We start from the raw sequence: 12,103 nt of genomic DNA on the forward strand, positions 1-12,103 counted from the left end.
CACATTCTCCTTCTATGCATGGGTCACAGAATAAGTGTAAGTGACAATCACCCAGGCTGTCCTCAGCCTCTTACTGCATGATTTATAATCGATTTTCTTCCATTTGATAGCAACACCAGAAGACAAATGATCTTTTTTTTTTAAAAACCATAAAAATAAGTAGGAACTGAGAGAAGAGCCTCAAGAGGATTCAGAAATAGAAGCCCTCGGCTTCTGTTGTCTCCTTGAAGAACCAGCCCTTTCTGTAAGGCTGTAAACCTTCCTGCAAGAAAATCTATCAAGGGTTCGTAGGGGTGAGGCACACACTTCTGGTCCCTCTGCATTCAGTCTGTGGCTTCCTTTGACACACCCTGGACAGGACACACCATTTAGTAGGGCTGCTATGGGGCAGACCACTTACAGCTGGGGGCTTGTGGATTTCAGAAAAAAAGTCACCAAGAGTCAGGAAGAATAGATCACTTCTTGCAGAATCACAGGTAAAAGCCGCAACAAGCACAACAGAGTGGAGTTTTTCCTTTACATTTTTAAATGTAAGAAGTTAAATCAGAGCTTTTACAACAATTTTGACGAACCTATTAATCTAAGGACCAAAAAAAATTTTTTTATAAAAATGACTGACTAGGGAAAAAAAATACTCTAGCTAGGTAGCATTAAAAAAAAAAAAGACAAGAAGTTCTGATCTAGGGGAGGTAAAGATGACAAAAACAAAATTAAATCAATCCTGAGCAGTCAGGGTCTGGGTCAGGGTACGGTGAGCAGGGAAACAGCAAGATACTTCAAGCGTCAAGCCAAGCAGTAGACAGCCTGGCAGCTCAGAGGTTCTGCCTAGTTAAGCCCGAAAAAAATGCCACACTGAATGGCATAGACCAGCAATTCTCAACCTGTCACAATCCTCTCACAGGGGCCACATATCAGATGTCCTGCAAGGCAGGTATTTACATTAGGATTCATATCAGTGGTGAGATTACAGTTATGGAGTAGCAACAAAAATAATTTTATGGTTGGGGTCACCACAGCACGAGGAACTGTATTAAAGATTCGTGGCATTTGGGAATGGTGAGACCCCACCGGCACACTCTCTGGGCTGGACACAGGGAACTGGGTGGGACCAAGGCCCTGCTGGAAGGTGACACGTCCAACTCAATTTCTGAAGCATCGTGAAGCCGGGTGCTTATGATTTGCTCCCCACCATCTTCCCAACAGTTGTTCTGACTGCTAGATTTTAGTTACTGAAATGAAAATCAAGTTCAGACTTGCCCATAATCCCTGGGAGGAGGCTTCCCTGTGGCTGACACAATGGGGAGTTGGGGCGGGGGGACTTGTTTTAGTTTTCTCTCTATATATAAGAACCCTGAGCCAAAAAAAAAAAAAAAAAAATATGGTAGCCGTTTAGCACAAGATGAGGACAAAGCCAGCTCCGAATTTCCTTAGCTGGCATCTTCAGGTGACAGGCCAAGCCTTTTTGCCCTTCCTGGCCATCCTTGGGAACATCGATCAACTCTCTGGCCCCAGTTCCACTCATTGTAAAAGGATCAGGCGGCTCTCAATCTCCCACAGCTGTAAAGGTCACAGGTCCAGGCTGGGGTTTGGTCACTAAACCACTTCCATCTCCAGAGCCACTGCGGCCCACCTGTCCTTCCCTCTTTTGTTCTCTCTGGGCTCGTCTTACAGCAGGGGCTCGGGTTGTTATGTGATGACAATCTTTCAAGTGTACGACACAAGCAGGAGACAAGAGTCACTTAAATCCTCCACACAAGCCTTGGGTTAAATGAGGCTTTAACAGCACCTGTCTGAGGCTAGTTTCACAGGCAGTTATGTCTCATCCCAGAAGGGGCTAGAAAACAAACGGCCAAGGTATGCTGTAGGAGGTTCCCAGGCTTTCCACCTCTTCTGGGCAGCAAAACACAAGCCGGTAGATACTAATGATCAAACCAACAGAAATGGACAGAACAAGAGGATGGATCTATTTCTTTAACCATTGCAAAATAAGCCCTCCTCTGGGAAGAGACCCTGACACACCAGCCTTGTTCTTTGTGTAGAGGCACAAGCAGGCCCAGGATCCGCAAAGCAACCAGGACTCCCTTTCCACTTTCTGTTCGGGTTTCTATTGCTATGATGAGACACTATGATCAAATGCAATTTGGGGAGGAAAGAAGGTTTATTTGGCTTACACTTGCACATCACTGTTTATTATCAAAGAAAGTCAGGGCGGGGACTTAAACAAAGAAGGAACCTGGAGGCAGGAGCTGATGCAGAGGCCATGAAGGGGTGCTGCTTACTGGCTTGCTCCTCATGACTTGCTCAGCCTGCTTCCTTACAGCGCCCAGGACCACCAGCCCAAGGGTGGCAGCGCCAGAATGACCTGGGCTAAACCACATTAGTCACTAGTTAAGAAAATGCCCTAAAAGCTTGCCTACGGCCCAATCTTACTAAAGCAGCTTCTCAACTGATGTCCTCACCTCTCAGATGACTCTGCCTTGTGTCAAGTTGACATAAAACCACCCCACACATACGTTGGTCCACAAATGTGTTGTTCATGACTTCTGGGGAGCTCCAGATCCAGGTGAAACCCAGATCCACTCAGTCATACTCCCCACCTCTCCCACCCCACCCACCCCAAATAGTTACAGTGCGGTGGTTTGAAGGAGAATAGCCCCCCACAGGCACATAGATTTGAAGGTGTGGTCCCCAGTTGCTGGAAGTCTTTGAGAAGAACTAGGAAGTGTGGCCTGTCGCTGGGGCTGGGCTTCAAGGTTTCAAAAGCCCATGCCACCGCACTTAGAGCGCTCTCTCTCCCTCTCCCTCTCTCTCTCTCTCTCTCTCTCTCTCTCTCTCTCTCTCTCCCCCCCCCCCCAGGAGCCTGTGGTTCGGATGTAAGTTCTCAGCTGCTGCTTCGGCACCCTGCCTGCTCCCATACTCCCACCATGAGCTCTAACCCTCTGAAGCTGTAAGCACGCCCCCGATGAACTTTCTTATACTAGTTCCTTTGGTCATGGTATATCTCCGCAATAACAGAAAAGTTAACTAAGACATATGAAAAAACAAAACTGGATGAAGAAAGAAAGAGGCAAATGAGTAACTAGATTGAGTGACTCTCCTCATCTTACCTCGGAGAGCACGAGAGCATTTGGAGGACTACCTGCAGCACTTCACCTGAATAATTGACACCTGGCTTATCCAACTTTAGTTATCTTCCTCAATTTTCATTGGGGATCTTGATACAGGTGTTGCTCTAGAGGGGCCTAAAAGTCTACATTTCTCTCTTTCTTTCTTTCTTTCTCTTTCTTTCTTTTGTTCATTTGTTCGTTCGTTTGCTTTTTTCCAAGACAGGGTTTCTCTGAGTAGCCCTTGCTGTCTTGGAATTCGCTCTGTAGACCAGGCTGGCTCCATTACACCATCGCCTACCTCTGCTGGGATTAGAGGCATGCACTACCATCACCCAGCTAAAAGTCTACATTTCAAATGAGTTCTTAGGTCATGTTAAAGGTCTTAATGAAAATCTATGTTACAAATACTTAAGGGGACCTCCAGTTGAGGCACTGAGCATCAGCCCCTATTTTGCAAAGGATGGGTGTGTCCCAAATATTAAATTGTTTGCCAAGAACATTTAGTAGATCAAAGGCATTACCCAAATATCCATGTAAAAAATGCTGGGACTAACCAAGTGTGGTGGCGCACACCTGTAATCCCAGCACTCAGGAGGCAGAGGCAGGCGGACCTCTGTGAGTTTGAGGCCAGCCTGGTCTACAAAGAGAGATCCAGGACAGTCAAGGCTACACAGGGAAACCCTGTCTAGAAAACAAAACAAAACAAAACTGTTGGGACCTACAGAGGCTCATCTATTCTATATCAGAAGAGAGACCAGCAAGTCAGGAGTCCCCTATAGAAAGAAATAAATCTCTTTCTCTTATAGATAAGAATTATTCTAGACTACATGTTTCTGACCTCGATAACAGATACTTTGTGGAATTTTAAGTAGAAAGTCAGACCCAAAGTGTCTAATGAAACAAAACAAAAATGAGGCCATAGAGTTAAGTTTCAATTTCATATAAACAATTGTTGGTTTTTGTTGGGTGTGATGACATGTGTCTGTAATCTCAACACCTGGAAGAATGAAACAAGAGGATTCTTATGAGTTTGAGCCAGACTGGACTACAGGGTGATCAAATGCCAGGCCAGCCAAGCCTGCCAATCAAGATCTCATTTCCCACAAAGCAAAACCACTAATGATAAAGTTTCTATAATCATATTTTCTATATTTGTGTCCCATCCATTACTTGATATATATATATATATATATTTTTTTTTTTTAATGTGTTTGTGTGAAATTCAAGTAGTCCTGGCTTTTTTGTTTGCAAAGTCTGGCACCCAGACAGGATGCCAAGCAGTAGGAAGGAGAGCTGGGATTTGGCTTTAAAGGTGGGGGCAGGGTGATTTCCTGTTTTATTACTGTCAACCTTAAGGTCAGCCTTCAGGGTGTCAGGATGACAGCCACCACAACCTGTCCCAGTCACTGTTGTGGTCACCTCTGCTGCAGCCTCATTTGTTCATCATGGTGGAACAAAACCATCAATTTGTAGCTAGTCTAGCTTAGGGCTGGGATGTGGTCGGGGCTAATTTGTCTCTCCTAGAGTTTATACTTTGATATACTACCTATATCCAAGCACCCTAGGGTGTGACTTTGTTTTAAAACAGGCTCTTTACTGATGTCCTTCGTTAAGATGGTGCCATAGTGGACTAGGGAAATCTGACAGAGACTGGCATGCACACGGAGGGACTGGCATGTGAAGTTGATGTGGAAAGAGGCTGGGAACAGATCTTCCTTCATATCTTTGGAGGCAGAGAGGTCCTGAGTCCTGTGGATCTCAGATGTCAAGACCCCAAATTGAGAGAGAAGAAATGATTGATGATTGGGCTACTAGGTTTACTTAGGATGAGAAGTGTAGGAGTCTTGAGCTGAAGACAGTGAGTAGAAAAAAGCAGCACAGCAAAGGAGACCAGTCAGGAAAAGAGCCTCTTCAACATCGTGGATGCACTGAGAGTTCCTTAAAAGCTGAAAACCCCATCCAGGAAGAGCTGGGGACTTACAGGTGAGAGCTGAGTGCGGTAGCTCACATCTACTAGGCCAGCACTTGAGAGGTGGAGTAAAGAGTTGGTTAGAAGAGAGAGGGTACCATAAGCTCAAGACAACTGCTCCATCAAAATATAATTTTTAACACTGACTAGAGCAAGATACACATTACAAAGAAGACATTTTAGAAGGCAGTGTTTACTCTAGTGACACAGGAAAAAAAAAAAAAAGAAGAAAAGAGAAAAACCAGATGATAGATTTCTAAGCACTTCCAGCCCTAAGGAGATTTGGGAGGAGGGATTTAGAAATCACAACCCTTAACAAACCTGTTATTGTAAAATGTTTTTGTCCCGTGAGAAGTTTGCTTTCCCGAAGGCCAGGCAAGCCGGCATTAATTACCGTACTGGGTTGGTCACCACAGGAGCTCAAAACAAAATCAAGCAGGTTAGTCCAATTTCACTGTGTCCCTCAGTTGTTGCCTGTCATATTTCAAGCAGCCCCAGATGGCAAGATTTCCATGACAGATAGGCAACTGACGGATACCTTACCTTCCCCTTCTAGAGTAACTGATACCTGCCCCATCTCACAGGCACTCTAACGCACCTTCACCCAGGGCGCACACACACACAGAGGAGCTTTCCAGGAGCAGAATTCAATAGTTACATCCTGCAAGACACGGAGCCCGCTGCTCTGGGCTTGCTGGCTACACTCATTGTACCGCACGTGAGAGTTTCTGTACCTACACGGGCTGATCCCTCACTTAGGATCTTCCCGTCTTTTATGTGCACAGCTGCTCGTTCTCCAACCCCACTATAAAGTCAGCTTTTTGGGAGGATACGACCCAGGGTTTTGTTTTTCCTTCACCTCATGGCTCTGTGCATTTCCTTCACCACCCTGTTACAATTATAATTATCTACTCACTATTAAACATCCCTCCTTTAATTCGTTTTACACCACGGCCGGCTAACAAGAGACACAGAAACATTTGTCTAGAGTGAACAATTAACTAATTAAACTAATGATCGCATGATAGTGGCACACTCCCAAGATTCAAAGGGAAGTTCTTTATGGCCAGCGGCTCTGACGGGGGCTTAGCCTGGAACAATCTACTTGCTCCTCATCCCGACTGTGGGGTGGACGGTTAAGGCACTGCTTGCTCTCTAAATTTCTCTGAGAAGGAGTTAAAAGGATGCTTTAGGCACATGCATGTTCCAAAATGTCGGCGTTTGTACAACCTGGCTGCAGGTCCGTCAGAGTGCCTGTGACATGGACCGGTTTCAGGTTCTTTAGAAAGCGAAGATGAAGTTCCTAAAGTTTTATTACTTTTGTATTGCTATGGCAACACCTGACAGGAACAACTTAAAAAGCCAGCTGCATTGGTGCCTACCTGTAGTAACTCAACACCAGAGAGGTGGAGGCAGGAGGATGCCCACAAGATCAAGGCTTACTGAGTCTAGTGCGTTCCAGAAGAGGCAGGGCTACACAGTGAAAGAAGTCTTTGCCAACAGTGCATTAGACAAAGGATTAATAGCTAGGATGAACGAAGAACTGCAAAAACTAAACATCCAACCTATTCTAACCCAATCAGAAACAGGCTCGTGAACTAAACAGACAGTTCTCAAAGGAAGAATCACGAAAGAAAAAAAAAAATTTGAAAACACGTTCAGCACCCTGATCCATCAAGAAAATTCAAGTTAAAACTGTTTTTGAGACCCACTGTCACTCCAGTCAGAATGGCTATCATCAAGAAAACCACCACCACCCAAGTTCTGGCAAGGATGTAGGGAATGTTTTGCTGAGAGCATAAACCCATGCAGCCACGGTAAAAGGGTTCACTCAAGGGCTTCTGGGTCAGTATCCTGCACAGACACTGACTGGCGTATCCATGTGAAACTGCTGCACAACTCTCAATAGCTAAGAAATGGAACTAGCCCAGATGTCTATCACCAGGAGTGGACAATGTAAATTCAGAATGTTATTTAGCTATCAAACAAATGAAATCATGATACTGACAATAAACCAGACAGAGCTGGAGAGGATGTTACATAAAGCAAGCCAGTTTCGAAAAGATAAATGCTGTGTGCTTTGTCTCCTTTGAGGAATCTATTAAATTTATATAGGGCGGTCTGTGTGTGTGTGTGTGTGTGTGTGTGTGTGTGTGTGTGTGTGTGTGATGTTTGCACATATGCATGTATAGAGGTTATAAAAAATAGAAAGAAGGAAGAAAGTAATGTAAAACCTGTTCCAGGAAAGCAAAGGGAGCCTGTGGCGAGAAGGAAGGGATGGCTTGGGAGAAGACCACAGGAGAGTGGGATAAATAACAGAACACAATGACACAAATGTATGATAATGCCAATGAAAGGCGTTATAGGCTAATTTTAAAATAATAATAACTAGGGCTGGAGAGATGGCTCAGGGATTAAAAAACATAGGTGATCTTCCAGAGAACCCAGATTGGATTCTCAGCCTCCACAAGGCAGCTCACAACTGTCTATAACTCCTATTCCAGGGAATCCAATGCCGTTTTGCTTCTGAGGACACTGCATGTACATGGTACATACACATGCAGGCAAAACACCCATACACATAAAATAGTTAATTGTTTTAATTAAGAGAGAGGGAGAAAAAGAACAGAGGCAATGAGTCCAAGTGTGCCAGTTGCATGAGATCATCATGAAGCCATTTTCCTTTCACTTCACATTTTGTCACCCTGAGAAGAGATATTGCCTTATAATTCAATAGGGTTAATGGAATGCCTAAAGTTGTGTATGACTTTCAGGAGAGAAGGAAGAAGAAAAATAACATGTTCCCAACCGAGATATCCGCATTAAAGGCCTCTTCCAAGAAGGAAGGGAGCAGAGAGGAGGGAATGGTGGGTTATCTACTTACTTTTAAGATTTTCAAAATGTTACTAGACTTGAGCAATTATTATCACATGACAGGCATCCATCACATTATAATACCAAAACAACAAGCTATGAATCAGCATCTAAAAATATTTTAACTTATGTTTTTACTGAGTGGTGAGGTCATATGTGATCGTTATCTTCTTGTTTATACTGTATACATATTCTCCAAGAATTATGTAATGCTTGTATTTACATTTTAAACCCATGTATTTACATTTTAAACCAGTACCAAAAGGTTAACTAATATGATTATAAAACTGAGTGTGGTGACCCACCTGTATTCTTAGCACTTGGAAAGCTGAGGCAGAGGACTGCCTTGAGTTCTAGGCTAGCCTAGCTTAATATTGCGTGAGACCTGGTCACAAAACTCTAAACACAGACAATAGTTTATGAGGTAGCTATTACAACAAATTCATAGAGAAAAGAGAATGGTGGTTTACTAAGGAAAGTTATTGTATAATGATTAAAAGTTTAGTTCTGCAAGATGAAAAGAGTTCTAGCTATGGAAAGCAACACAATGTGAATGCAGTTATTACAACAACACTACACATTTAAAAGTGGATACAGTCATAAATCTGGGGCTAGATACAGAGCAATATGTCCAGCTACCGGGGAGACACTACTATACCCAGCTATTTTATCACATTTTAAAAACTAAATGATTTAAATCGTAGCACAGGTTCTACGTAAGACCAGGTTCTATGGATATGTCAGATCTGATGGTGACAAAAGTGAAATAAGCCTGACTTCAATCCTGGACCACGTGGCACTGAGCAACAAAATTCACTGTGCCCCTGGGTCTTAGAGCATGTACTGGAATGCATGTGTGTTTGGCCACAGCATTCCCTGGTTCCCCAGGCTGAGAAACGCTCTCAGGTTTCTCTTCCCACAGCAAAGAATGCTCTTCCTCTCTTGCCATAGTCTCTCAGTTTGATTCTCAAAAAAAAAAAAAAAAAAAAAAAAAAAAGGAACTGTATTGCATGCCCAGGAGCAAGGATTCCTGGCTATATTGGCTGCAGACATGTGCTCAGGCAGAATTTATGGTTACTCCTCCATGGGCCACAGAGTCATACACTCATCACCCTCACCCCGCCAATATTCTTGAGGTCTATGTGGTGGAGCCAGAGAAAAGATTCTCATGAAAAAGTCAAGACCATTCACCTCTCTATTACCAAATGATGATGAGAGAACTAGATCCGGCAAGCAAAACTCGCTCCTTCCTTCATCAAAGGGACACCTAGTATACTATAGCTGAGACACAGCAATGGCTGATTGTTAGGCTGAGTCTAACACAAACACGGCCCCAAAGCTGAACTGGCAAATGGACTGACTTCTTTCTGTCGGCTTCCCTGCATGCCATTCACAAAAGTAGATGCCAACATTTAAATAATGAGGTGTTTCTGCATAAGAAGAAATGTTTCCTGAATCTCTTGGGATAAAAATTACCTCAAGAGATAACTACTTCAGTGACTGTGATGACTTAACTAGAAATGCCTGGAAATTAGCATCATGTGTCTCTCATGGTGTCAGATCACGAGGACGCTAACCTATTTAAATGATACAGTCAAAATGGTCAAAAGAGCAGGGGCTTACTTAGAACAAGTAGATTCCTGGGCATGCACCCTTGCAGGTACGTGGCCTGGGTCTCCTTCCGGTATTCACCCCTTATCTGGCACATGCTTCTGCCGTCATTACAGCTTATGTACACAGAATCAAGTGGCCACAATAAGAACCCTCTGAAATGGTGAGCCCAAATGAACCTTTCGTCCTTGAGGCTGGTTCTGTTAGGTATTTGATCACAGTGATGATAAAGGCAACTATACAGCCACTCTGGGTTTACAACATCCTCTGGGCAGGTTAGAAGCAAGCAACAGCTATCATTTTAGAATCGGCCCACTCTCTCCCTGCTCTTTTCCTGTGTGGTCCTCCTCCTGATCCTCCTCGAGTTGGAAACCCGTAACTGGACTGAATGCTGCTCGTGAAAACCACGTGGTACTTTGAACCTGCTTTCCGCAGGCTCTTGGAAATATCGGATGCAGGCCAGCTTGTCATGTAACAACTACAGCCAGTGGCCTTCTTGAAGGGTGACGGCATGGTTTAATCCTAACCTCAGCCTAGTCAAAGTACACAGCTCCTTCCCACCATGTCTCCACATTCCATGGAAGTACAACATCTAATCCCTTTTCCTCATGGAAAACTTTAAGAAGAAGGCCACACTCTTGACCATCGGTCATGGCCCTTAAGTTGCATTCACAACAGAAATCAACACCACCTACTTCGGAGGAAGCGGCCAGAAACACACTAAGCACACCGTAGCATACTGCTTTTCTTTTGGTCCTATGGTACAGAACAGAGGGAAGGCACTGCCCAGCCACTGACTGGGGGAGCAAGCAGGAGCCCGAAGAAGAGTACCTAAGAGGTCACAGACACAGAGCAAAAGAGAAGTTTTTCAAGTCCTTCAGGGTTAACAGGACCAGGAGAGATAAAGAACAATGCTTTTCTTACCTGCTGTAGGCACACTAATGTTATACTGAGGTAAAATAAATAGGAAGGCAGTCTTGGCTGTGACCTGGAAAACAAAGGACAAAAGTTCCTGTTTACTTTCTTGGCCACATCAAAAGGGGAAAAAAAGCACAGGCTGCTCCCTTGTCCTGGGGCCATCCCTTTATTACACCTACTCCCACTCCAGGATGCAGGGTTTTTACCTACCCCACAGTTAACACCAGTTTTGATCCACCCCTCCCAGGACCTGCACCAAAAAGCAAAGCAATCCAGGGCCCCAAATGATGGCTACACTTGTGTTCACTGCAGATGGGATGGAGCAAGCTCTATCGACAGGAAGAACAATTTGTTCATTCGCTCATGTATTGATTCAGTTCTGGGCACCCAGCTCTGTGGAAGGTCACAGCTTTCAAAGGCTCCGAAGGCAGACTTTCTGGACATTTCCATTGCCTGCACACTGAACAGCAGCCCTGAGGCTTTAAACCCAAACTTTAGAACAGTGGCTTCTAGCGGTTAATTTCACATGTACCTTGCTATTGAACAGGGAATCAAAGCCCACATTATTATTATTATTATTATTATTATTATTATTATTAGTAGTAGTAGTAGTAGTAGTAGTAGTAGTAGTAGTAATAGTAGTAGTATATTTATTGTGAAAGCTGTCTTTAGATGACTGTGGTCCCCATCTGGTTACTAAAAGTCAAATCAGTACTGAGACTATTTAAAGCAGAGGTGAGGTGACAAAATGTGGGGGTTCAAAGCTGAAATGCAGAAACTGACTGTCTATGTTCAAATGCTGACTCCGCTAGCTATGCAACCATGGGGAAGTCATTTCGCACCCTGAACCCAATCGCTTGCCTATGAAATCATGGAGATGTGCAGTTCCTCGCCTGTGTGCTGTAAGATGGGTTAGTACCAGACCTCTCTACTGCCATTGTTTCGAACTGCGCAGACGTACAGCCGGGATCAAGAAGCACTTTGTGAGACACGAACAAGGTCAAGTGAAGAGAAGTCACTTCCCCAGAGGCTTCAAAGACACTTCCTCAGTTAGGGGTTGTATGGAGGTCAGCAAGTTGTATGCAGGGAGTGGGGGCAGAGGAGGGAGGAATAAACCAGGCCATGGCCAAATCAGTGTGGTGAATGATGCCTCCTCTGGAAATGCCAGGGACAGGTGACTGCCCTTAGCCTATCCTACAGACTCAACCCTCTCCTTTAGAAGCGAAAAGACCTCGCTGTTACTCTGAAGTGAGCGACCATTTACCTCTTATAGGCAGCTACGTACAGAGTCTTAGCACATCGGTGCTGGCGCCTTACACAGGCTCTCTCAGGCGTGTGGGGAAGAATGAGGTGAGCACGAGGAGGCGATCCTCTCCACACCCTCACCCCCGGAACTGATTCCTTCAGCCCCGAAGACCTTGATCAGCACTCCTGACCACCTTATAGCCCAGACGCCTGCACTTTCCTTAAAATAGCATGCTTGGCTCCAGCCCAAGGTTCTACCCATAGTCCTCTACTACTCCTCATACCATGTCAGCATGTGTCTCTCTTATCCATCTCCATCCCGTGCACTCTGAAAGGCCTTCGCTATCCTAGAGGCCACGCCTTCAACAGCAGCAGAGAC

General features: G+C 44.5%; 2 protein-coding genes across 2 annotated transcripts in view; one reads left to right on the forward strand and one right to left on the reverse strand.

Moving 5' to 3' along the window:
* The window catches only part of PAQR8 (progestin and adipoQ receptor family member 8), a 227,069-nt gene that overhangs the window by 126,469 nt on the left and 88,497 nt on the right, over nucleotides 1-12,103 (forward strand). The gene's annotated exons all lie outside the window — the stretch shown is intronic.
* Nucleotides 1-12,103, reverse strand: part of TRAM2 (translocation associated membrane protein 2) — an 80,297-nt gene that overhangs the window by 26,971 nt on the left and 41,223 nt on the right. Inside the window, exon 2 of the mRNA XM_084753483.1 lies at nucleotides 10,486-10,549. Coding sequence (XP_084609609.1) covers nucleotides 10,486-10,549 — 64 coding nt within the window. The remainder of the gene's footprint in view (nucleotides 1-10,485; nucleotides 10,550-12,103) is intronic.

This window comes from Acomys minous, assembly GCF_964271855.1.
Source record: "Acomys minous genome assembly, chromosome: 13".
NCBI lineage: Eukaryota > Metazoa > Chordata > Mammalia > Rodentia > Muridae > Acomys > Acomys minous.